The 27,744-nt window shown below is 39.9% G+C and overlaps 1 protein-coding gene and 1 long non-coding RNA gene across 3 annotated transcripts in view; one reads left to right on the forward strand and one right to left on the reverse strand.

Moving 5' to 3' along the window:
• LOC112865397 (glycine N-phenylacetyltransferase-like) lies at positions 1 to 27,279 on the forward strand. Of its 2 annotated transcripts, none has more exons than XM_025928478.2 (6): positions 1 to 224; positions 11,286 to 11,375; positions 19,932 to 20,039; positions 22,884 to 23,010; positions 23,876 to 24,047; positions 25,642 to 27,279. In XM_025928478.2, exons 2-6 carry the CDS (start codon positions 11,298 to 11,300, stop codon positions 26,042 to 26,044), a joined length of 888 nt encoding a protein of 295 aa, XP_025784263.1. In that variant the 5' UTR covers positions 1 to 224; positions 11,286 to 11,297; the 3' UTR covers positions 26,045 to 27,279. The 2 variants fall into 2 exon arrangements, with proteins under 2 accessions (XP_025784263.1, XP_086533460.1); XM_086677334.1 differs by lacking the exon at positions 1 to 224 and adding an exon at positions 4,068 to 4,220.
• LOC147576455 (uncharacterized) overlaps positions 12,613 to 27,744 on the reverse strand; it is a 30,454-nt gene continuing 15,322 nt past the window's right edge. Inside the window, exon 2 of the long non-coding RNA XR_015240811.1 lies at positions 12,613 to 12,910. This is a non-coding gene — a long non-coding RNA (uncharacterized LOC147576455). The remainder of the gene's footprint in view (positions 12,911 to 27,744) is intronic.

The following is a 27,744-nucleotide window of genomic DNA, read 5'->3' on the forward strand; positions in this document are numbered from 1 at the left end:
TACCACCAGAAAGCAGTTGAGCTTTCTGGGGAAAGAGCCTCAGGAGGCATACTGCCAACCTATCAACATTAGGGAGCCGCCTCTCTGAACATGAGAGAAGGACTGCATTTCATACCCTGTTGCCAGAAGTTTGTACAGATAGTATATTTCATCTTCTAGAATAGCCTACAGACTCCTGTCTTTTCTTTGGGATCTCTCCAGAGACTAAGATTGACAGCTTGCAGGTAAGAAAGAGGAGAATCATTGCTCTGGGACCCCTCATCTCCTTTTGCTTCCCCACAGAAGTAGAACGAATCAAAATGCTACTGTTGGATGTAAATAAGAATTTCTCAACTTGTTTGTGTTGAGAATTATGCCAGACAAAAAAGAAGCTCTTTCATTTCAGAAACGTGTATCAGGCACCTACTGTGCATAGGGCAATATCCTACTTCTGAGAGAAATTCTTCACAGGGTAAAACCAGGTTCTTGTTTTGAATTGGTAAATAAATGTGAAGAGATCTGGGAGCTTGCTCTTGGTAGAGGGATGACAGAAAATCTAACAGCCTTTAGAAGGAATCTGCTGGTTTGGATGACATATAACACAATTTATAGATGTGCTATGTAAACATTATCCTATTTAACCCCCTAGTAACATTGTAAGGTAGTCAAATTTTTTGCCTTGGATAAATGATGACCAAGGAAATTAAGTGCCTTGCTTAGAGGTGCAAAGGGACAAGGTAGATTGTAGTAAGGGGACTGTAATACAGATGAGATTAATTGTACATTTAAAACCATAAAAAATGTAATTTAAAAAAAGTCTCAGCTGTAACACTCCTATGATATTATTTGGTGTTTCCATCTATATTTTCATATTATATATGTGACTTATATAAACACACACATAAAAAGACTTTACATATCTGATTAGAATTTATATATTGTCAGTTTCTGCCTTTTTTGTGTTCGTCTTAAGTCTTCATATAGCAGCATATATATCATAACTTCCATGTTAATGGGTCTTAAGAGTAGTAAAGTAATAACAGACAATTATTTATGTAAATTGTCTGAGATTGTGTCTGGTACTTCTCCACAAGTTGGTATGGCTTTAGAAAATTTTTGATAGGGAATTTTTCTTCATTTGAGTTGTTTTCTTTGGATAAATTCCAAATATTGGAATGGTTTCATCAAAGGTTTCAAAGTGTCCTTTATAGGACTTTGTCCATTATCAGTGCTGGCAACCACTAAAATGTGCCAGTGCCCTTGAATCTCCTCAGTTTCAGTCAAATGCATTTGTTGCACATCATATGTGTTTTTAGTGTGTGTGTGTGTGTGTGTGTGTGTGTGTGTGTGTGTGTGCTGAAGGTTGTCACAAAAGTATTGGGCATTAATATTATATCCTCAGTAATCTGGCATCAAATTCAACTTGGCTTCGTAGTGACATGTGATCTTTTTGTGAGCCGCTTCTTTAAAAAAATTTTTTTTTAAATGTTTATTTATTTTGAAAGAGAGAGAGAACATGAGCTGGTAGGGGCAGAAAGAGAGGGAGAGAGAGAATCCCAAGCAGGCTCCATGCCCTCAGCACAGACCCGATGCAGGGTTCAAGCCCACAAACTATGAGATTATGACCTGAGCCGAAATCAAGAGCCATCCACTTAACTGACTGAGCCTCCCAGGTGCCCCTTGTGAGCTGCTTCTATCTAGCGTCAGATTAATCTTCAGAAATGTTATATTTCTACTGCCTTGATAGCTTCCAAGATACGGCATGGCTGCATCTATTCTGGCCTGAGGCTTTTTTCAAAGAAGCATCTGGTACAAGCTTGCATGCCCAGAACATAGTAGGCCGTCTATAGGTACCTGTTGAATGAATAAATGAGTCTTTGCCCCTGGTAAGTGGAGAGACTAATTAGATGGTTATGTTGACATAAATACTTCATACACTCAATCATTCAACAGACATTTACTGAGTCCTTACTATGTCTCAGATGTTGTAAAAACACTATGGAAAACAGTATGCAGGTTCCTCAAAAAATCAAAAATAGAACTACCGTATATGATCCAGCAAACCCACTTCTGGGTACATATCTGAAGGTGATGAAATCACAACATCAAAGAGATATCTGTACCCACATGTTTACTGCAGCATTATAGACAATAACCAAAATGTGGAAACAGCCTAAGTGTCCAGAGATAGATGAATGGATACAGAAAATGTGGTATACACTGACAATGGAATATTATCCAGGTATGAGAAAGAAGGAAATCTTGCCATTTGTGACAACATGGATGGACTTTGAGGGCATTATGCTAAGTGAGATAAGTCAGATAGAGAAAGACACTGTACGATCTCACTAATGTGTAGAATCTAAAAAAAGCCAAAATGAAAGAAACAGAATAGAATAGTGGTTGCCAGGACTGAGGGTTGGAGGTAATGGGAAGATGTTGGTCAAATGGTACGGACTTCCAGTTGTAAGATAGGGGCACCCGGGTGGCTCAGTCGGTTGAGTGTCTGACTCTTGGTTTCTGCTCAGGTCATGATCTCATGGTTTGTGAGATAAAGCCCTGAGTCAGGCTCTGCACTGACAGTGTGGGGCCTGCTTAGGATTCTCTCTCTCCCTCTCTGTCACATGAAGTCCCTCCCCTGCTCACATGAACTCTCTCACTCTTTCTCTCAAAACAAATAAATAAACAAAAACAAAATTAGAAAAAGATAAATAAGTTCTGGGGATCTAATGTGCAGTATGGGGACTATAACTAATATTGTATTATATACTTGAAAGTTGTTAATAAAGTGGATCTTAAATGTCCTTACAACAAAAAGAGAGGTAATTAGGTGATATAATGGAGGTGTTAACCAACATTATTGTGGTAATCATTTCACAAGTTATCTGTGTATCAAATAATCACATTGCACACATTAAATGTACACAATGTTAGTGTCAATTATATTTCAGTAAAGCTGAGGGAAAAAAAAGAAAAAACAAAGATACAACCACTGCCTTAGTGGTTCTGGTCAAGACTCTCCCTTCAAATCACAAAAGGAATTCTTTAAGTTAAGTGAAAGGACTGTTTCACTGGCAAAAATCCAAATAGCTGACAAGAATCTGGGGAAAAGGAGCACATATGAAAAAACCAAAACGTTATTTCTCACCATGTTAAAGCTGAAGCTCAGAGGGACAGGAATCTTATTAGTTCTTGCCGACTCTGGCCTTGGTAGATTGAATGTCCTGAAGGACAGATTCCTTCATTAGGAAGCTAAACACCCTGGCCCAGATGACAGAGAAACTGAAGGTAAACCCAGGGGACAGTGAAACATTTGCCAGCCCAGCTGCAGCCTCATGTCATGAAGTTAGCAACTAAATGCCCGATGCTTCAATTCTGCCCTACAAATCTCCCCTAGGAACTCTCATGTGGCCCACTCTAGAGGGCAATATGCAAGGCAGGGAATTCCAGGAAAGGCAGTTCAGCCTAGGTCAGGCGACTGCCTTACAAAGCCACTAGAGTGAGCTTTTGATCAAGATTTAACGAATAAATCTTGAATAAATGAATGGATGAATAATAGATCAATTTGAACAGGGAGAATCCTCAGGCCATAATATCTACAAACGGATGAAAGGTCAAGCAGAGAAGGGATTTTCTTTTATAGAGAGGAGTAAGCAAAGTTCATGGAGTGTTTTTCTGCAAGCAGATGATGGCTCAGGCTGAGGGTGGGTCAAAGTCCAGATTCCTATGTTAAGGGAAGAAGCTTAACTGAAGTTTAGTCAACTGTTCTGAAGGATTAGTAGGGATAAACAGTCAACCTAACCATTTATGAAGAGTAAACAGGGCAGGAGAAAATCCAATCTGGGGAAGAGGGATGTAGAAGAGGCAGGACCAATATAGCTCAGAGAATGTTTTACACTGAGTTCAGCCTATTCTTTGTAGGGGCTGTTAAGAAGGGGTTACATATTGACTCAGCCTACAGGAAGAAGAGAAGTTTAACCAACATTTGGCTTGTTTTGATTTATCAGTGGGGATTCAGAATTCAGCTAATCCTTTACAGAGCAAATACTGGGAATTTGGAGGGTCAGTGTCTGGCTTTGTCATAGGTAAACAAGTGGGGTATCGATCCATGTTATTAAAGCAGATGGGAGGAAGGAAGATTCCTTGCAGTTAGCCATTCCAGGAACACAAAGTAGGTGGAAGGATTTCTTCAGCTGTTGCTGTTTTCCAGTAAAACAAGGACTTGGGTAAAACTCCATTTTGTAAGTCCCTCAGAGATTTGTATTTATTGAAATACATTTTGATCTCAGTCTTTTGGCCTGCCTTGAGAATTACCTCTACACATCTTCTTGCTTTACACACTTGAAGGGTATTATGTGTGTGTGTTCAAGTTTTTATTTAAATTCCAGTTAGTTAAGGGGTGCCTGGGTGGCTCAGTCTGTTGAGCGTCCGACTTTGGCTCAAGTCATGATCTTGCAGTTGACGAGTTCGAGCCCCACCTTGGGCTCTGTGCTGACAGCTCACAGCCTGGAGCCTGCTTCTGATTCTGTGTCTCCCTCTCTCTCCGCCTCTCCCCGCTCAAGCTCTGTATCTCTTTGTCTCAAAAATAAAGATAAACATTAAAAACAATATTTTAATTCCAGTTAGTTAACATACACTGTAATATTAGTTTCAGTTGTACAATATAGGGATTCAACAGTTCCATACGACAGCCAGTGCTCATAACAATAATGCATTCCTTAATCCCCAACACCTATTTCACCCATCATCCCCCACCCCCACACCTCCCTCCTGGTAACCATCAGTTTGTTCTCTACAGTTAAGAGTCTGTTTCTTGATTTTTCTTTCACTCCCTCTTTTCCCCCTTTTGCTCATTTGTTTTGTTTCTTAAATTTCACGAGTGAAATCATATGGCATTTGTGTTTCTTTGATTGACTTATTTCACTTAGCATAATACTCTCTAGTTCCATCTACATTGTTGCAAATGACAAGATTTCATTCTTTTTTATGGCTGATTAATGTTCCATTACATATATATATATATATATATATATATATGTATATATATATATACACACACACACACACACACACACACACACACACCACCTCTTCTTTATCCATTCAACAGTCAATGGACATTTGGGCTGTTTCCATAATTTGGCTATTGTAGACAATGTTGTTATAAACATCGGGATACATATATCACTTTGAATTATTATTTTTGTTTTCTTTGGTAAATATCTAGTAGTGCAATTAATGGATTATAGGGTAGTTCTATTTTTAACTTTTTGAGTAACCTCCATACTGCTTTCCAGAGTGGCTGCACCAGTTTGCATTCCTAGCAACAGTGCAAGAGGGTTCCTCTTTGTCCACAGCCTCACCAGAACCTGTTGTTTCTTGTGTTGTTTAGTTTAGTCATTCTGACAGTTGTGAGGTGAAATCTCATTATGGTTTTGATTTTCATTTCCCTGATAATTAGTGATAGTTGAGCATCTTTTCATGTATCTGTTGGCCATCTGTATGTCTTCTTTGGAAGAATGTCTATTCATATCTTCTGCCCATTTTTTTAATAGGATTTTTCATTGTCTGGATTTTGAGTTTTATAAGTTCTGTATATATTTTGAATATTAACCCTTTATCAGATACGTAATTTGCAAATATCTTCTCCCAGGGTGCTTGGGTGGCTCAGTTAGTTAAGTGTCCAACTTCAGCTCAGGTCACAACCTCACAGCATGTGGGTTCGAGTCTTGTGTCGAGCTCCAACAGCTCAGAGCCAGGAGCCTGCTTCTGATTCTGTCTCCCTGTATCTGCCCCTCCCCCACTCATGCTCTGTCTCTCTCTTTCTCTCTCAAAAATAAATATGAAATATCTTTTTCTATTCCATAAACTGTCTTTTAGTTTTGTTGATTGTTTCCTTCACCGTGCAAAAGCTTTTTATGTTGGTGAAATCCCAATTGTTTATTTTTGCTTTTGTTTCCCTTGGCTAAGGAGACCTATCTAGAAAGAAACTGCTATGGCTGATATCAAAGATGTTACTGCCTGTATTCTCCTCTAGGATTTTTATGGGTTCAAAAGGTCTTTTTAAGTCTTTCATCCACTTTGAATTTATTTTTGTGTGTAGTGTAAGAAAGTGGTCCAGTTTCATTCTTCTGCATGTTGCTGTCCAGTTTTCCCAACACACATTTGTTGAAGAGACTGTCTTTTTCCCATTGGATATTCTTTCCTGCTTTGTTGAAGATGAACTGACTATACAGTTGTGGATTTGTTTCTGTGTTTTCTATTCTGGTTATTGATCTATGTGTCTATTTTTATTTCAGGACCATACTGTCATCATCACTACAGCTTTGTAATATAACCTGAAGTCCAGAATTGTGATGCCTCCAGCTTTACATTGGCTATTCAGGGTCTTTTGTAGTTCTGTACAAATTTTAGAATTGTTTGTTCTAGATCTGTGAAAAATGCTGGTGGTATTTTGGTAGAGACTGCATTAAGTATGCAGATTACCTTGGGTACTATAAACATTTTAACAATATTTGTTCTTCCTATCCATGAGTCTGGAATGTTTTTCCATTTCTTTGTGTCATCTTCAATTTCTTTCATTAGTGTTTTATTGTTTTCAGAGTACAGGTCTTTCACCTCTTTGGTTATGTTTATTCCTAGATATCTTATTGTTTTTGGTGCAATTGTAAATGGGACTGATTCCTTAATTTCTCTTTCTACTGCTTAATTATTGGTGTACAGAAGTGCAACAGACTTCCGTACAATGATTTTGTATCCTGCAACTTTACTAACTTCATGTATTAGTTCCAGCAGTTTTTTTGGTGGAATCTTTTGGATTTTCTACATAGAGTATCATGTCATCTGCAAAGATAAACAAAGTTTTACTTCTTTCTTGCTGATTTGGATGCCTTTAATTTCTTTTTGTCATTTTATTTCTGTAGCTAGGACTTCCAGTACTATGTTAAATAACAATGGTGAGAGTGGACATCTCTGTCTTATTCCTGACTGTAGAGTAATGCTCTCAGATTTTCCCCACTGATGATATTAGCTGTGGGTTTTCCATGTATGGCCTTTATTATGTTGAGGTAATGCTCCCTCTAAACCTACTTTATTGAGAGTTTTTATCATGAATGGATGCTGTACTTTGTCAAATGTTCTTTCTGCATCCATGGAGAGGATGATATGGTTCTTATCCTTTCTTTTATTAATGTGCTGTATCATGTTGATTGATTTGTGAATGTTGAACCACCCGTGCAGCCCAGGAATAAATCCCACTTGATCATGGTGAATGATTTTTTAAAAATGTGTTGTGGAGGGGCGCCTGGGTGGCGCAGTCGGTTAAGCGTCCGTCTTCAGCCAGGTCACGATCTCGCGGTCCCTGAGTTCGAGCCCCGCGTCAGGCTCTGGGCTGATGGCTCGGAGCCTGGAGCCTGTTTCCGATTCTGTGTCTCCCTCTCTCTCTGCCCTTCCCCCGTTCATGCTCTGTCTCTCTCTGTCCCAAAAATAAATAAAAAACGTTGAAAAAAAAATGTGTTGTGGATTTGGTGTGCTAGTATTTTACTGAGAATTTCTGCTTCCATGTTTATCTGAGATATTGGCCTGTAGTTCTCTTATTTACTGCAGTCTTTATCTGGTTTTGGTATCATAGTAATGCCGGCCTCATAGAATGAATTTGGAAGTCTTTCTTCCTTTTCTTTTTTTTTTTGGAATAGTTTGAGAAAAATAGATATTAACTCTTCTTTAAGGGGCGCCTGGGTGGCTCAGTCAGTTGAGTATCCAACTTCAGCTCAGGTAATGAGCCCATGGTTCATGAGTTTGAGCCCCACATCAGGCTCTATGCTGACAGCTCAAAGCCTGGAGCCTGCTTCAGATTCTGTCTCCCTCTCTCTCTGCCCCTCCCTCACTCACATTCTGTCTTTCTTCCAAAATAAATAAACATTAACAAATATTTTTAAATAAATATTTGGTAGGGTCACCTGGGTGGCTCAGTTGGTTAAGCATCTTACTTTTGATTTTGGTTCATGTCTTGATGTCATGATTCTGAGATCAAGCCCTCCATGGGGCTCCCCACTGGGTGTGGAGCCTGCTTGGGATTCTCACTCTCCCTCTCCCTCTGCACCACTCATGCTGAATGAATGAATGAATGAATGAATGAATGAATAAATAAATAAATAAATAAATAAATAAATAAATAAATAAATAAATATTTGGTAGAATTTACCTGTGAAGCCATCTGGCCCTGGACTTTTTGTGTTGGGAGTTTACAGATTGGATTGTTTACTGATTCAATTTCTTATTAGTTTGTTCAAGTTTTCTGTTTCCTTCTGTTTCAGTTTTGGTAATTTATATGTTTGTAGAAATTTATCAATTTCCTCCAGGTTGTCAAATTTGTTGGCATATCATTTTTCATAATATTCTCTTATAATTTTTTGTATTTCTGTGCTTTTGGTTGTTATTTCTTCTCTCCCATTTGTGGTTTTATATTATTTGGATCCTTTCTCTTCTCTTTTTGATAAGTCTGGTAGAGGTCTATCAATTTTATTGATGTTTAAAAAGAACCTGCTCCACTTCATTTATATGTTCTATTTTTTCTTTTTTTTAGTTTCTGTATCATTTATTTATACTCTAATCTATATTATTTCCCTCCTTCTTCTGAATTAGGCTTCGTTTGTTCTTTTTCTAGCTCCCTAGGTGTAATGTCAGGTTGTTTATTTAACATTTTTGTTGCTTCCTGCGGTAAGCCTGTATATACTTTCCTCTTAGGACTGCTTTTGCTGCATCCCAATGGTGTTGGACCATCGTGTTTCATTTATATTATTTCCATGTATTTTTAAATTTCTTCTTTGATTTCCCAATCCCATTCTTTGTTTAGTAGCATGTTGTTTAGTCTCTCTTCTTCCTCCTCCTCCTCTTCCTCCTCCTCTTCTCCTTCTTCTTGGACTCCTATAATACCAATGTTATTACATTTGATGGAGTTGTTGAATTCCCTAAGTCTACTCTCATGTTCCATAATTCTTCTTTCTCTCTGTTGTTCAGTTTCATTATTTTTTATTATTTTGTCTTCTATACCACAAATTCATTCCTCTGCTTCTTCCAGCCTGCTGTTCATTGCATTAAGCCTGCTTCCAATCTCATTTATTGCATTCTTCACCTCTAATTGATTCTTTTTAACTCTTTTACCTCTGAGGGAAGAGTCTCCCTGATGTCTTCTATTGCTGTCTCAAGCCCAGTGAGTATCTTTACAATTGTTGCCTTAAATTCTCCATCACCATATTACTTATATCTGCTTCACTGAGATCCCTGGCTGTAGCCATATCTTATTCTTTCATTTGGAATAAATTCCTCCATCTTGGCATTTTGTCTAAGTCTCTCTGAGTTCTTCTGTGTGTTAGAAAAACCAGCAATTTCTCCTGATTCTGAAAGTAATGGCCTTATGAAGAAGAGATCATGTAGTGCCCAGGGCCTGGAAGTTCAGGGTATGACTCTGGTGTGTGCTGAGTGTGCTCTGCTGTCGTGTTGTGGCTGCTTTATTCTTATGACCAGTCATCTGCAGGTGCTCTCCTTGCCTGCAGTGAGCAGTGTTTGATCTCTTGCTGAAATGTGGTGAGTTTTAACTAGGTGTGCTCTGGTCCACTTGTGAAATGAGACCCCACACCAACTCTACCAAAACTGAGACCCTGCAGGACTCTCTGGTTGGGAGACGTGGTGTGCGAGGGGGTTTGTGCTGGTCTTTTGTGGGAGAGAACTGTCACCCTGGGATGAGGCAAGCTTGACTGAGAAAGGCAGACCCGTGAGAGCATAGGAGGGAGGAGCTTGGTGTTAGGCAGGTTAGGCAGCTACTGTCTGTGCTGAGCTGCTTTCTGCAGGTAGGTCTGTGTTTATGCATGGGGGATGGAAATGGTGTCTGCCAAGCCTGCTGATCTTTAAAACTCCAAGTTTTAAGTGCTGCTAGTTGCAAGAATTCACAAAAATCAGCCCCTCTCATTTTGCAAGCCAATGGCTTTGGGGAAATGTTCTCCTTGTACATTCCCCTGTGTGTTCCTCCCTCTCTTGCCTTTGTCCATGACCAAGGCTCCCTCTCTTCTGCTGCACCCACTATTCATTTTTCCCCCAAACCATGTCTCTGCACTTCCTACCTTCCTTGATGTGGCCTCTTCTCTCCCCTAGTTGTGGAGTTTGTTCTGCTAGTCTTCGGGTAGATTTCTGGGGTATTTAGGATGATTGAATACTTATTTAGTTGTGTTTGTGGGATGAAAGAAGCCTAGAGTCCTCCTACTCTGCCATCATCTTCCTCTCTCTGACCCCTGAAGGATATTGTTGAGAACTTACCCTATAAAACTGTTACCTATTATAGCAATGATTTCTAAATGTGGCTGCATAAGAAAATCATCTGGAGAAGTGTTGGAGGGAATGAAGAGAAATTGGAACTCATACACTGTTAAGGGAATATAAAATAGTTCAGCCACTTTGGAAAGATGTCGGAAGCACTTGATAAAGTTAAACACACGCTTACTATATGACCATGCAAGTGCACTTCCACATGTTTACTCAAGAGAAATAAAAGCATTTGTTCAAACACACTGGTCTAAGTAGCTTACCTGTACTGATTTATATAATTGTCACAACCACTTTATGGGACAGGCACTATGGTCACTGCCATTTTATAGATGAGAAAATGAAGACACGGACAAGTAACTTGCCTAACATCATACAGCTTCTAAATGGCAACCTCAGGTGTGTCATGGATGGAAACTTAATCTCAAAGATGCTCATGCATGTTTAGATAATATATATGGTAATCTTAGTGCATCCTTAACTATTGGTATTCTGGGTGATATGAAAATTAAAATAACGATATCATAAAGAGGGATGCCTGGGTGGCTCAGTCGGTTAAACGTCTGACTTTGGCTCAGGTCATGATCTCGTGGTTTGTGAGTTTGAGCCCTGTGTCGGGGTCTGTGCTGACAGCTCGGAGCCTGGAGCCTGCTTCAGATTCTGTGTCTCCTTCTGTCTCTGCCCTTCCCCCACTTGCACGGTCTCTGTCTACCAAAAATAAATAAATGTAAAAAAATTAAAAAACTATATCATAAAGATTTTTTAAAGTTTAGAAAATATTGAAAAATAACTTCAGAAAGAGGGATCTGTGTTTTCTGTCAGTCTTATTCTTCCTAGGAGTCAATGAAGAATTCAGTGAATGGGACACTAATAAAACAGCAGGAATGAAGGCCTGGCCATTAGCTAGAACAGCCTTTTGTGTCTGTTTTGTGTCTTTGTATGTCTGCTATCACTTCTCATTCCTTGATATTTCCTCAACCTCTCTTTAGGGTAAGGCCAAGATGTACCACTTACAAGGCCCCCAAGTGCTGCAGATGCTAAAGAAATCCTTGAGGAAGAGCCTCCCTGAGTCCTTAAAGGTGAGAGTAAAACACATGGGGAGAAAAAAAAAAGGACTAGCAATGACCTATGAAAGAGGTAGGAGGGAGAATCAGTATTCTTTGAGCACCTACTCTGTGCCAGGCACTCACTCATCTTGCATCTCATTTAGTTTACATCACTTCACTGCAAGGCAAGTCTTTCATATCCATGTAACCAAAGAGGAAATGCAAGCTCAGCTGTAGGACTTGACCAAGGTCACGCCACTAGTGAGTGGCAATCCTGTGATTTAAATCCACTATGATCTTTGCTGTGTGATAAACCAAAAACATCCCTTTGTCCCATTCCATGTGCCATTATATAACATTGGAAGATTTCCCAGAAATGCACAATTGGCTGAACACGTTAATGTTTGATTTATTCTTTCTAAATAATCAAGTGCCTGAAAAAGTTAACCAGTATGATTCTCCTTTGAAATTAAGAGGCCAAATTCTATTTTGTCAAACCCCAAATGATTACGTTTAATTTGGGATGAGACAGAAATTTCATTTTAGAAATAGATCAGTGATCGTGTACATAAAGAGGTAGGGTCTTTTTCTGGGGGGGCAATAACATGTTGCAAAGGGACTAGAATATTACTGGGGATAAAGGTGCCATTGCACTATGATAAAGGTATCAATTCACCAAGAAGACATGAAAAATGCTGAAACGTATATACCTAACAACAGAGGTTCAAAGAACACGGGACAAAAACTGATAGAACTGAAAGAATAAATAGGTAAACCCATAGGTGTAATTAAAGATTTTGACATTAGGGGCGTCTGGGTGGCTCAGTCGGTTGGGCGTCCGACTTCGGTTCAGGTCATGATCTCGCGGTCCGTGAGTTCGAGCCCCGCATGGGGTTCTGTGCTGACAGCTCAGAGCCTGGAGCCTGTTTCAGATTCTGTGTCTCCCTCTCTCTGACCTTCCCCCATTCATGCTCTGTCTCTCTCTGTTTCAAAAATGAATAAACATTAAAAAAAATTAAAAAAAAACAAAAAACAAAACAAAAAAAAAGATTTTGACATTAAAGATTCTATGAGTAATTTATAGAATAGGCAGAAAGTCTATAACCTATATACAAGATCTGGAAAGTACTATGAACCAATTTAATTGATATTTACAGAGTACATCCCTCAACAATAGAAGAATACACATTCTTTTCAAGTGCACATGGAACATGTACAAAGATAGATCATGTTTTTAAGACCTTTGAAAGAATTGAAATAATACCATGTGTGTCCTCTCATCTTAAGTTTAATATGGTATTAAATATGCCAGGAGTAGGGAAGTACAGGGTGAGGTGTGGTCCTTTGTCATGGAACTTATCATTTCATTGGTCCTTGGTCTTTAGCATCTTTCCATACAATCTGCTGAAGCATCATGTTTCCAACTGCACTTAGCTCCCAAGGTCCACACTGGTATGCATTGCTGTATTTCCTTCCCTCACAACCACAGGTACCCTTCCAGTTTGGAGGATTTCTCTTTCTCAGACTCTACAATGTCCTTCTTGATAGCACTGGTGTTCCAATAAATGCTTGTGGAAAAGATTAAAAAACAGATTGCTGAATATGTGATATTCACAGACTTTGGTCAGCAAAACTCAGGTTCTTAGCACTGTTCTGTCTTTACTTATTAAATAGGTCAGAACTCACCCTTTCTGGAAAGCAATTTGGAGATATGTGTAAGAACAAAAAAGTCTTTAAACAGCAATTGACCTTTGACCCAGAAATCGCCCTTCTAATATTTCTAATAATAGACATATTTGCAAAGATTTATACAAAAAATTCCTTGAAGAATAAACTGTTAAACTAAAAAATTCAAAAAAGCTGAAATGACCAGCAATAGGAGATAGGAAAATTGAATTGGAGTTCTTTCATATGATGGATATTATGCAGTCATTAAAAATGGTTATGTAGATTTGTGTTTATTGATATGGAAATATACCCATAGTATAGTGTGTGACAGCTCGGAGCCTAGAGCCTGCTTCAAATTCTGTGTCTCTGTCTCTCTCTACTCCTCTCCTGTTTGCACTCTGTCTCTCTTGCTCTCAAAAATTAACATTAAAAATTTTATGTGGATGGAGAGGGAAGATGGCGGCGTAGGAGGACGCTGGGCTCACCGCGCGTCCTGCTGATCACTTAGATTCCACCTACACCTGCCTAAATAACCCAGAAAACCACCAGAGGATTAGCAGAACGGAGTCGCCGGAGCCAAGCGCAGACGAGAGGCCCACGGAAGAGGGTAGGAAGGGCGGCGAGGCGGTGCGCGCTCCACGGACTGGCGGGAGGGAGCCGGGGCGGAGGGGCGGCTCGCCGGCCAAGCAGAGCCCCCGAGTCTGGCTTGCAAAAAGCGGAGGGGCCTGACGGACTGTGTTCCGACAGCAAGCGCAACTTAGCGTCTGGGAAGTCATAAGTTAACAGCTCTGCTCAGAAAGCGGGAAGGCTGGAGGACAAAGGGAAGGAGAGCTGCTGAGCCCCCGGACGACAGAGCTCAGTTTGGTGGGGAACAAAGGCGCTCGCCAGCGCCATCTCCCTCGCCCATCCCCCAGCCAAAATCCCAAAGAGAACCAGTTCCTGCCAGGGAACTTGCTCCCTCCGCGCAAACACCCAACTCTGCGCTTCTGCGGAGCCAAACCTCCGGCAGCGGATCTGACTCCCTCCTGCTGCCACAGGGCCCCTCCTGAAGAGGATCACCTAAGGAGAAGCAAGCTAAGCCTGCCCCTCCTGCCCCTGTGCACCTTGCCTACCCACCCCAGCTAAGACACCAGATCCCCAGCATCACAAGCCTGGCAGTGTGCAAGTAGCCCAGACAGGCCACCCCACCCCACAGTGAATCCCGCCCATAGGAGAGGGGAAGAGAAGGCACGCACCAGTCTGACTGTGGACACAGCGGTGGGCTGGGGGCAGACATCAGGTCTGACTGCAGCTCCGCCCACGAACTCCAGTTATACACCACAGCACAGGGGAAGTGCCCTGCAGGTCCTCACCACGCCAGGGACTATCCAAAATGACCAAGCGGAAGAATTCCCCTCAGAAGAATCTCCAGGAAATAACAACAGCTAATGAGCTGATCAAAAAGGATTTAAATAATATAACAGAAAGTGAATTTAGAATAATAGTCATAAAATTAATCGCTGGGCTTGAAAACAGTATAGCTGACAGCAGAGAATCTCTTGCTACAGAGATCAAGGGACTAAGGAACAGTCACGAGGAGCTGAAAAACGCTTTAAACGAAATGCATAACAAAATGGAAACCACCACGGCTCGGATTGAAGAGGCAGAGGAGAGAATAGGTGAACTAGAAGATAAAGTTATGGAAAAAGAGGAAGCTGAGAAAAAGAGAGATAAAAAAATCCAGGAGTACGAGGGGAAAATTAGAGAACTAAGTGATACACTAAAAAGAAATAATATACGCATTATTGGTATCCCAGAGGAGGAAGAGAGAGGGAAAGGTGCTGAAGGGGTACTTGAAGAAATAATAGCTGAGAACTTCCCTGAACTGGGGAAGGAAAAAGGCATTGAAATCCAAGAGGCACAGAGAACTCCCTTCAGACGTAACTTGAATCGATCTTCTGCACGACATATCATAGTGAAACTGGCAAAATACAAGGATAAAGAGAAAATTCTGAAAGCAGCAAGGGGTAAACGTGCCCTCACATATAAAGGGAGACCTATAAGACTCGTGACTGATCTCTCTTTTGAAACTTGGCAGGCCAGAAAGAATTGGCACGAGATTTTCAGTGTGCTAGACAGAAAAAATATGCAGCCAAGAATCCTTTATCCAGCAAGTCTGTCATTTAGAATAGAAGGAGAGATAAAGGTCTTCCCAAACAAACAAAAACTGAAGGAATTTGTCACCACTAAACCAGCCCTACAAGAGATCCTAAGGGGGACCCTGTGAGACAAAGTACCAGAGACATCACTACAAGCATAAAACATACAGACATCACAATGACTCTAAACCCATACCTTTCTATAATAACACTGAATGTAAATGGATTAAATGCACCAACCAAAAGACTTAGGGTATCAGAATGGATAAAAAAACAAGACCCATCTATTTGCTGTCTACAAGAGACTCCTTTTAGACCTGAGGACACCTTTAGATTGAGAGTGAGGGGATGGAGATCTATTTATCATGCTACTGGAAGCCAAAAGAAAGCTGGAGTAGCCATCCTTATATCAGACAAACTAGACTTTAAATTAAAGGCTGTAACAAGAGATGAAGAAGGACATTATATAATAGTGACAGGGTCTATCCATCAGGAAGAGCTAACAATTATAAATGTCTATGCGCCGAATACCGGAGCGCCCAAATATATAAAACAATTACTCATAAACATAAGCAACCTTATTGATAAGAATGTGGTAATTGCAGGGGACTTTAACACCCCACTTACAGAAATGGATAGATCAACTAGACACACGGTCAATAAAGAAACAAGGGCCCTGAATGAGACATTGGATCAGATGGACTTGACAGATATATTTAGAACTCTGCATCCCAAAGTAACAGAATATACTTTCTTCTCGAGTGCACATGGAACATTCTCCAAGATAGATCATATACTGGGTCACAAAACAGCCCTTCATAAGTTTACAAGAATTGAAATCATACCATGCATACTTTCAGACCACAATGCTATGAAGCTTGAAATCAACCACAGAAAAAAGTCTGGAAAACCTCCAAAAGCATGGAGGTTAAAGAACACCCTACTAACGAATGAGTGGGTCAACCAGGCAATTAGAGAAGAAATTAAAAAATATATGGAAACAAACGAAAATGAAAATACAACAATCCAAACCCTTTGGGATGCAGCGAAGGCAGTCCTGAGAGGAAAATACATTGCAATCCAGGCCTATCTCAAGAAACAAGAAAAATCCCAAATACAAAATCTAACAGCACACCTAAAGGAAATAGAAGCAGAACAGCAAAGGCAGCCTAAACCCAGCAGAAGAAGAGAAATAATAAAGATCAGAGCAGAAATAAACAATATAGAATCTAAAAAAACTGTAGAGCAGATCAACGAAACCAAGAGTTGGTTTTTTGAAAAAATAAACAAAATTGACAAACCTCTAGCCAGGCTTCTCAAAAAGAAAAGGGAGATGACCCAAATAAATAAAATCATGAATGAAAATGGAATTATTACAACCAATCCCTCAGAGATACAAACAATTATCAGGGAATACTATGAAAAATTATATGCCAACAAATTGGACAACCTGGAAGAAATGGACAAATTCCTGAACACCCACACTCTTCCAAAACTCAATCAGGAGGAAATAGAAAGCTTGAACAGACCCATCACCAGCGAAGAAATTGAATCGGTTATCAAAAATCTCCCAACAAATAAGAGTCCAGGACCAGATGGCTTCCCAGGGGAGTTCTACCAGACGTTTAAAGCAGAGATAATACCTATCCTTCTCAAGCTATTCCAAGAAATAGAAAGGGAAGGAAAACTTCCAGACTCATTCTATGAAGCCAGTATTACTTTGATTCCCAAACCAGACAGAGACCCAGTAAAAAAAGAGAACTACAGGCCAATATCCCTGATGAATATGGATGCAAAAATTCTCAATAAGATTCTAGCAAATCGAATTCAACGGCATATAAAAAGAATTATTCACCATGATCAAGTGGGATTCATTCCTGGGATGCAGGGCTGGTTCAACATTCGCAAATCAATCAACGTGATACATCACATTAACAAAAAAAAGGAGAAAAACCATATGATCCTGTCAATCGATGCAGAAAAGGCCTTCGACAAAATCCAGCACCCTTTCTTAATAAAAACTCTTGAGAAAGTCGGGATAGAAGGAACATACTTAAAGATCATAAAAGCCATTTATGAAAAGCCCACAGCTAACATCATCCTCAACGGGGAAAAACTGAGAGCTTTTTCCCTGAGATCAGGAACACGACAGGGATGCCCACTCTCACCGCTGTTATTTAACATAGTGCTGGAAGTTCTAGCAACAGCAATCAGACAACAAAAGGAAATCAAAGGCGTCAAAATTGGCAAAGATGAAGTCAAGCTTTCGCTCTTTGCAGATGACATGATATTATACATGGAAAATCCGATAGACTCCACCAAAAGTCTGCTAGAACTGATACATGAATTCAGCAAAGTTGCAGGATACAAAATCAATGTACAGAAATCAGTTGCATTCTTATACACTAACAATGAAGCAACAGAAAGACAAATAAAGAAACTGATCCCATTCACAATTGCACCAAGAAGCATAAAATACCTAGGAATAAATCTAACCAAAGATGTAAAGGATCTGTATGCTGAAAACTATAGAAAGCTTATGAAGGTAATTGAAGAAGATTTAAAGAAATGGAAAGACATTCCCTGCTCATGGATTGGAAGAATAAATATTATCAAAATGTCAATACTACCCAAAGCTATCTACACATTCAATGCAATCCCAATCAAAATTGCACCAGCATTCTTCTCGAAACTAGAACAAGCAATCCTAAAATTCATATGGAACCACAAAAGGCCCCGAATAGCCAAAGTAATTTTGAAGAAGAAGACCAAAGCAGGAGGCATCACAATCCCAGACTTTAGCCTCTACTACAAAGCTGTCATCATCAAGACAGCATGGTATTGGCAGAAAAACAGACACATAGACCAATGGAATAGAATAGAAACCCCAGAACTAGACCCACAAACGTATGGCCAACTCATCTTTGACAAAGCGGGAAAGAACATCCAATGGAAAAAAGACAGTCTCTTTAACAAATGGTGCTGGGAGAACTGGACAGCAACATGCAGAAAGTTGAAACTAGACCACTTTCTCACACCATTCACAAAAATAAACTCAAAATGGATAAAGGACCTGAATGTGAGACAGGAAACCATCAAAACCTTAGAGGAGAAAGCAGGAAAAGACCTCTCTGACCTCAGCCGTAGCAATCTCTTGCTCGACACATCCCCAAAGGCAAGGGAATTAAAAGCAAAAGTGAATTCCGGGGACCTTATGAAGATAAAAAGCTTCTGCACAGCAAAGGAAACAACCAACAAAACTAAAAGGCAACCAACGGAATGGGAAAAGATATTTGCAAATGACATATCGGACAAAGGGCTAGTATCCAAAATCTATAAAGAGCTCACCAAACTCCACACCCGAAAAGCAAATAACCCAGTGAAGAAATGGGCAGAAAACATGAATAGACACTTCTCTAAAGAAGATATCCGGATGGCCAACAGGCACATGAAAAGATGTTCAGCGTCGCTCCTTATCAGGGAAATACAAATCAAAACCACACTCAGATATCACCTCACGCCAGTCAGAGTGGCCAAAATGAACAAATCAGGAGACTATAGATGCTGGAGAGGATGTGGAGAAACGGGAACCCTCTTGCACTGTTGGTGGGAATGCAAATTGGTGCAGCCGCTCTGGAAAGCAGTGTGGAGGTTCCTCAGAAAATTAAAAATAGACCTACCCTATGACCCAGCAATAGCACTGCTAGGAATTTATCCAAGGGACACAGGAGTACTGATGCATAGGGGCACTTGTACCCCAATGTTCATAGCAGCACTCTCAACAATAGCCAAATTATGGAAAGAGCCTAAATGTCCATCAACTGATGAATGGATAAAGAAATTGTGGTTTATATACACAATGGAGTACTACGTGGCAATGAGAAAAAATGAAATATGGCCTTTTGTAGCAACGTGGATGGAACTGGAGAGTGTGATGCTAAGTGAAATAAGCCATACAGAGAAAGACAGATACCATATGGTTTCACTCTTATGTGGATCCTGAGAAACTTAAGAGAAACCCATGGGGGAGGGGAACAAAAAAAAAAAAAAAAAAAAAGAGGTTAGAGTGGGAGAGAGCCAAAGCATAAGAGACTGTTGAGAACTGAGAACAAACTAAGGGTTGATGGGGGGTGGGAGGGAGGAGAAGGTGGGTGATGGGTACTGAGGAGGGCACCTTTTGGGATGAGCACTGGGTGTTGTATGGAAACCAATTTGACAATAAATTTCATATAAAAAAAAAGAAAAAAAATATGTGTATTTGTAAATAAATGAAATTAAATGGAAAGCTATAACACTAAGTTCTACAATGTGATAGTGGATGATTTTTTTTTAATTTTAGGAGAGTGTGAGTCAGGGAGAGGGGCAGAGAGAGGGAGAGGGAGAGGGAGAGAGAGAGAGAGAGAGAGAGAGAGAGAGAGAGAGAGAGAAAATTAAGCTGAGCATGGAGCCTGCTGCTGGTATTGATCTCACAACCCTGGGATCATGATTAAGCCCAAATCAAGAGTCAGATGTTCAACTGACTTGAGCCAACCAGACACCCCTGATTTTTAATTAATCAATTTATTTACCTGGATATTTAACTATATTCATAATATTCTCATGGTTTGACTCCCAACCCTATTTCTACTTGGAGTAATGAAGTGGAATCTGAAGGTGGTTTCAACCATATGCCTTATAAGTTATCACCCTGATTTTGCAGAAATAATCCTTGTCCTGATCAAACAAGGCACTTCACCAGCCCTTCTTAATAAGCTGACCCTCTGAGTTTTTTGGGTTGCTACAGGTTTATACAACTGTCTTCCACATGAACCAGGGAAACCCGTTCAAGTTAAAGGCCGTGGTGGACAAATGGCCTGATTTTACAACAGTGGTTATCCGCCCTCAGGAGCAGGTAAGGTGCCAGATGTGGAATGAATATGCTTTTGTGTTCATATTTGCTACTTGCCTACCATGCACCTGGCAATGTGGCAGACACAGGGGATATAGAAATGAATTGCATAATGGTGAAAAAGTCCTTGTTCTCAAGAAACTCACGGCTTGGAGGAAAAGACAGATAAGCAAATAAATTACAACATGGGGTGAAAATTGTACAAAAACATACAACATACAAGATACACACAGCAGCACTATCCAAGAGATGATTAAATCACCGAAGTCAGGGTATACAAGGAGAGGATCAGAGCAACTTCCTAGTAGACATTTCACCAAAACTGGATTTTGAAGATCAATAGGTGTTTGACAGGCTGACAAGACTAGAGGGGCATTCTAAGCAGAAAAATGACACCTAAAAATATGTAAAGGTAAATATGAAGACTTTTAAGGAAATGTAAACAACAAATTGCAATGCCTATATTTGGGAATACATTTTCAGTGCCAACTTATCACTCACACTAAGTGGTTAATACATTTCAAATACAAATCTGTTATAAGCATATTGGAAAATATAAAGTACAAATTTATGCATGCAAAATATGCAACCATATAATGTCATTTTAACATAAATTTTTTCAAATAAAATTTAAATGTATAGTGCTGTTTAAAAATACTGAACTAAACAGAATACAAAAATGAAGACATTTACATTAATTATTGAAATAATAAATGAAATTATTAGTGCATTTCTGTGCAACACCTTCTACCTTATTCTACCCCCTTGTTGGGCGGTTGTTTTCTGATCCCTTCCTTCATCTTCAAATAACCTAATCTTTCATTTGTTAAATTTCAGAGGATCTCTTTGAACAAATTTTGTGTTCAAATTTCATTTTTTTGAGGAATGTAAATTATTTTTTTAAATAATAGTGCATGTGGTTTACATTTTAAAGACATCATGTGTCCAATAAGAGGTTAACATCCAAAATATATGAAGAACTTCTACAACTCAACACTAAAAAAACAAATAACTCAATTAAAAAATTAGCAAAGGATCTGAATAGACATTTATTCAAAGAAGACATATAGATGGCCAATCGACACATGGAAAGATGCTCAATATTACTAATCATCAGGGAAATGCAAATTAGAACCAAAATGAGATGTCACTTTATACTTGTCAGAATGGTTAAAATAAAAGGCACAAGAAGCAAGTGTTGGAGAGGATGTGGAGCAAAAGGAACCTTCATACACTGTTGGTGGGAATGTATATTAGTGCAGTCTCTATGGAAAACAGTATGGAGGTTCTTCAAAAAATTAAAAATAAAATTAGCATATGATCCAATAATTCTACTATTGGGTATTTACCCAAAGAAAATGAAAACATAAATTTGGAAAGATATATGCATCCCTATGTTTATTGTGGGATTATTTACAATAACCAAGATATGGAAGCAACTCAAGTGTCCATCAATAGATGAATGGATAAAGATGTGGTATATATATGTAATGGAATACTATTCAGCCATCAAAAAGAATGAAATCTTGTCATTTACAACAACATGGATGGGCTTAGAGGGTATAATGATAAATGAAATGAGTCAGAGAAAGACAAATACCATATGATTTCACTCATATGTGTTAAGAAACAAAACAAATGAACAAACAAAGAAAAAAGGGACAAACAAAAAGCAGACTCTTAAATACAGAGGACAGCAGGGGCGCCTGGTGGCGCATTCGGTTAAGCGTCCGACTTCGGCCAGGTCACGATCTCGCGGTCTGTGAGTTCGAGCCCCGCGTCAGGCTCTGGGCTGATGGCTCGGAGCCTGGAGCCTGTTTCCGATTCTGTGTCTCCCTCTCTCTCTGCCCCTCCCCTGTTCATGCTCTGTCTCTCTCTGTCCCAAAAATAAATAAACGTTGAAAAAAAAAATACAGAGGACAGCAAATGGTATCCAGAGGGAGGTGGGGGAGAGGATAGGCGAAAGAGGTGAAGGGGATTAAGAGTACACTTATCATTATGAGCACTGGGAAATGTATAGAATTGTTGAATCAATATATTGCATACCTGAAACTAATGTAATGTTGTATATTAATTATACTTTGAATTTAAAACATTTTAATGAAAAAATAAAGACACCATGTGTCTTTATTTTGTGTAGCTATATCATATATAAGTGAAAATTGTAATACAAGGTTACTTGTGTCAATTTCAACATTGTTACATTTATAATCCAATTTTTCTGAGATTCTTTTATTTATTTCTTTTTTTGAGACTCCTTTAAAGAGAGTAAGATTTACTCTTGCAACAGAACCTTGGCTTTGACAATAATACTTTCTTTCTCCTGAGGATTACAGAATTATAGAAGAATGCTTTCTAAACAGTGCACATTTGATTGATTTGAAATTGTAAAGCAACATATAAATATCTAGTTCAGTATATTTTTCTTAATCATAGGTTGAGTAATTGATTAAATCCTTGACTTGTTTACATGATATAAATGATTCAGGAATAATGACTATATCAAGAAAAACATCACTATTTATAAGTTTATAATTTTTTTTTGCACTTATTTATTTTTGAGAGACAGAGAGACAGAGCACAAGTGCAGGAAGGGCAGAGAGAAAAGGAGACACAGAGTCCGAAGCAGGCTCCAGGCTCTGAGTTGTCGGCACAGAGCCTGAGGTGGGGCTTGAACTCACGAACCATGAGATCATGACCTGAGCCAAAGTCAGATGCTTAACTGACTGAGCCACTCAGGCACCCCCATAAGTTTATAAAATAGCACAGTATAATGAACTAAAGCCAAGTGTTCCAATCACTGGGTATAGATCAATTTGATTTATTCCACATTACCTAACCAAACAGGAAATGACAGATGATTTCGATCACTACACCAACACCTACCAAATCTATTATAAGAATCCCACAAACTGCCAAGAATTCCTTGGTGCATCAGATGTCATCAATTGGAAGCAACATTTGCAGATCCAAAGTAAGTAAGGGATCTAGGAGGTATGCTGGCTTCTGTGACTGTTCATGTTTACATCTGCAGGGTCACTTTTCATCCTGAGCACATTCCCTTACAGCCTTTACTTTCTCTTCCAAACCCCAGACACTCAGCTTGATGTTTATTCCTTGCATCAGCTGCTACCACCTCTTTAGTGGAGTAGAATTCAAACACTGCAAACTATGGAGTTGATACAAGGAACTGTGAGCAATGGAATTTATTGTTAGCTGAGCATTCATAATATATTTTGCTGACATATTCAGGGTCCCTTACCATGATTAGGTGTGAGAGTAGAACTCCCCATCTGGCCATCCATTACTAGAAGAAGAATGACAGTTCCTTGTGCCACAGAGGACCCTCAGATCACACGGATAACTACCATGGTTATGAGTGTGCCTTACAGAGTCAGATTCTCTAGAATGGCATTCTTGCTCTGCCTGTTACTTGCTTTGTAATTTGAGCAAGTGATGTAACTTATCTGTTACTCAGTTTCCTTACATGTAGAAAGTGAGGATAGTATAACAGAAATACCCAAAACATAGGGTCAATGGAAGAATTAAATGTGGTATTAGACCAATACGTTGGCATGAAGCATGTGCACACTCAAGGTTGGCTACTGCTTTTAAATACCATTGTCCCATTGATTTCACAATGATAAAGTCAGGATCTCTACTACTATCTGTCTTACATAAGAGGAAGTTGCTCAAGGAGTGACTTGGCTATGGTCACGTGGTTAATGGCAACACCAGAAGCAACACTGTCCGACTTTAAACTCTGCATACTTCCACCAGGAAGCTTCTTCAGTGTCTACAGGGGGAATTACTTCTCACCTTACCTTACCCTTTTCTAGGTTCACAGTCCAGCCTGAATGAGGTGATACAAAATATTGCAGCTGCTAAATTGGTCAAGGTCAAGCAAGATCAAGCCATTATGTATATGCTGTCTGAGACAGCAAGTAAACTGATCCCTTCCCTGCTGGAGGCAAAGAACTTACCTCCTAAATCTGGCAGACCCAAGGCCATGTGAGTTTGAAAAAAGATGCTCTGCATTACTCTCATCTTTCTGTATGGAAGTGGCCTCCCAACTTCTCTCCCTATGTTCACTCTTGCCTCCCTACAATCCATTTCCAGGGTGATCCTTTTGGTATGTGACAAGGACTATGTCAATTCATCCGCTTAAAAGCCATCAGTGTTTTTCGGTTCACATACCCATTATGGACCTTCAGGGTCCTGTAAAACCTGTAATCCACCACCTCTTGGATTTCACCTTGTTTCTCTTGCTCACTCCCACCAGTAGCTCTGGCCTTCTTTCTGAGACTTGTTCTCATACACTCACCCATGCCTTTGGACCATTGCATTTGCTTAAAATGTCCTTTCCTCTCATCTTTACATATCTGCTTCTTTCTTGCCATTCACTCTCTCAAAACTCATTTCCTTAGAGAGTTCTCTGCAGAACAACCTAAAACTACCCTTTCCTGTAATTCTTCATCACAAAACCCAAGTTTTATTTTCCTCGGTGCACTTACCATTATCCAAAATCAGCTTCTTTGTGTTTTATTGACCTGTTTGCTATTTGATCCTCCCCTGCAACATTTCAAACTCCACTATTTATGGAGGGACACTATTTATGTTGTTCACCAATAAGTTTTCAGTGGCCAGAACAGAACAGAAAACACTGCTTCGTAAATATGCATTCAATGAATTTGCTTCTCAGAGCAAAAGTTTTCCAATATGGAGAACTTAAACATATTATATATTTCCTTCCACTGATGCCTGAATAGAATTAAAACTGATATAGGGATTTGATCTGCAGATGTCCAATCCTGTGGCCCTGTGTGTGTTAATATGTCTGGAAAAGCTGTATTCATACTGTATTGCACCTAACACCTGAAAGACACCTCTAAATCTACAATCTCATTTGATTCTCTTGTCTATCCCATGAGATAAACAAGGTAGAAGACATTATCCCCATTTTCCTGACAGAAGATAGGTTCAGTTAATGAAATAGCTTGTTCAGGTACTGTGGATGGTTAAGGGCATAACTGGAGCTCACTGGTAGATCTCATTCCACCTTGTGGGATCTTTCCAGGACACCTCCCAAAGCCCTTTCACCCCACTGCAGCAGCCTTCAGACTTCAGTGTTCTGTAACATGCGGCTTGCCTTCACTTCACACCATTGCCTCTCTCTGGACTTCAGCTTTCCCACAGTGGCTAAGGATTCTGTGACACCAACATTCCAAGATCCCAAGATTCTAAGCTCTGGCTTTGCAGCTTGCTAGCATATGCTTTGGGGGCACTTGTTTATTTTCTGCTTACCTATTCTTATGTGTAGAACAGGGATGTTATCAATTCTCTCATCTTAAGTGGAGAATCACAACAGTGACTAATGCTTAGTGACACAGCATTAATTAATGCTTAATTTTTGTGTAATTCTTATTTTTTGCGTGGCACAGGTCCTAGGTACTTATCATGCAATAGCTCTTATATTATTTGACAGAGGTGCTATTAATCCCCCACTTATGTTAATGTCTCATTTTATAAAAAAGATTATTATTTCAGGCAATCTGGTTGCAGAATCTATACCTTTATCTGTGTTCTTTTCCCTTGTTCTCAATAGTAACCAAGAGATGTTTAAACTCTCCTCCCTGGATGTTACCCACACTGCCTTGGTGGATAAATTCTGGCGTTTTGGTGGGAATGAGAGGAGCCAGAGATTCATTGAGCGCTGTATCCGGACCTTCCCCACCTTCTGCCTTCTGGGGCCTGAGGGGACCCCTGTATCCTGGAGCCTGATGGATCAGACAGGAGAGATACGGATGGGGGGTACTGTGCCTGAGTACCGGGCCCAGGGTCTCTCCACCTATGTCATAGATGCTCACATCCGCACTATGGACAAACTTGACTACCCTACATATTACCATACACTTATAACCAACAAAATCACACAGAAAATAAGTCACCGTCTGCGCCATATCATCATGCCCTGTGACTGGAACCAGTGGCACTGTGAGCCTCTGTGACGCAGTCCTGAACACAAGACAGTGTTGGATGGGCTGATGTGGCAGGAGGAGTGTATGGGTGGATGGAGAGAAATAATAAATTGTAACTAGCTTTAAAGTAGTGTGTGTTGTCTAGGCTCTGGAAAACAGTGTGAATGGTCAACAGAACCACCACAGTCCTTGCTCTCAAACCACTCATGGACTCCCCTTTGGGTCCAGCAGACCTGCCATGGCCAGACCCTCCTATAGTGGACCCTGCTTTTGTTTAGTTTCCTGCACCTCTGGGTACCAGTGACACTCTTTATTCATTTGCATGCTGCCCTAATGCTTCTCCTATCTTACAAGTGGATAATTGCTAATGAGCATATCTTGCCCCTTTTGCCAAGATGTGGTATTACCTTAAGTGTAGTCTAATTATCCTCTTTTTTGCTTTACCCTCCCTCTCTCTGTCCCCCACCCCCAGCCAGCTTCACTGAGGTATAATTGACAAATAAAATTGTAATATCTTTAAAGTATGAAACATGGTGATACACACACACACACACACACACACACACACACACACACACACACACACGTTGTGGAAGGATTCCCACAACTATGGGAAATAAGCTTAGGAATTCCCTGAGCTTGCACCGATGGGTTAATAAGGCATAAAGAATTAGAAAGCCATAGGATGAACACACCCAAGTTTGGGTAAACAAGATTAGGTAAATGGGGTAAAGACCCCCAGTATAGGACAAAGATATAGGAACAGGAAACCTCTGGATGAAAACATCAAAGATTAGGTAAATAAGATTAGGTAAACAGGGCAAAGGCCCCAGTATAGGACAAAGGTTTGGGACAATAGCAGAAAGTTGCTTCCAAGGGAAGGAAGGACCAAATTAAGTAAACAGGTAAATGGGGCTATAGACCACAGCGGGCAAAGTTGCCTATAGTGGAGCTAAGTAGCAAAAGAAAGATGCCTTGTTGACCCTGAGGTGGCATGCTCTTTCTTGTCCCCTAGGCCAGTTTAGGTAAACACAGGTGGGGCTTCATGTCTGCTGTAAACAACCATCCGCCCAGCACCAGGATTTTGTTTTATATTGACCCAAACTCCTAACACTGCATATCTTCAAAACCCCCTCTCCCCCACGCCCATAAGTTAATTCACAGTTTCATTGTCTCTTTGTGCACATCCATCACGCTTGTAAGCCTTCTGATCTTAATTAAAATGTAGCAAGGACCCTTATTCAGGGCTCTTGTCTCCTCCTGGACATTAGCCTCTCTTGCGTTTTCATTTCCTGCATCCTGCTCTCTTGCTGGACAAGAGAGAACTCCAGACCCAGAGTCTACAACACACAACCAAGTTGATGAATACTTCCATTACTTTATATATTTACCGTGTGTGTGTGTGTGTGTGTGTGTGTGTGTGTGTGTGTGTGTGAGAGAGAGAGAGAGAGAGAGAGAGAGAACACATAATATCTAATCTTTTAGCAAATTTCAATGACACATTAAAGAATTTTCAACAATAGTCACCATCCTATACATTACATCCTTAGAACAATTCATCTTAAAATTGAAAATTTGAACCCTTTTATGAGCCTCTCCATAGTTCCTCCACATCCCAGCCCCTGGCAACCATCATTCTACTGTTTATATGATTTCTAAAAGTTTCAAAAATCCTGTTTTTGTTTGTGTTTTTAGATTCCACACATAAGTAATACCATGCAGTATTTGTC

The sequence above is a fragment of the Puma concolor genome, chromosome D1 (genome assembly GCF_028749965.1).
Source record: "Puma concolor isolate L17-30 chromosome D1, mPumCon1.1.hap2, whole genome shotgun sequence".
NCBI classification, from domain to species: Eukaryota; Metazoa; Chordata; class Mammalia; order Carnivora; family Felidae; genus Puma; species Puma concolor.

Coding starts and splice junctions, on each gene's coding strand:
- LOC112865397 (XM_025928478.2), top strand. CDS start 11,298: ATGTACCACTTACAAGGCCCCCAAGTGCTGCAGATGCTAAAGAAATCC. Junction 11,376..19,931: donor GCCTCCCTGAGTCCTTAAAG/GTGAGAGTAAAA, acceptor GGGTTGCTACAG/GTTTATACAACTGTCTTCCA. Junction 24,048..25,641: donor TCTGGCAGACCCAAGGCCAT/GTGAGTTTGAAA, acceptor TGTTCTCAATAG/TAACCAAGAGATGTTTAAAC.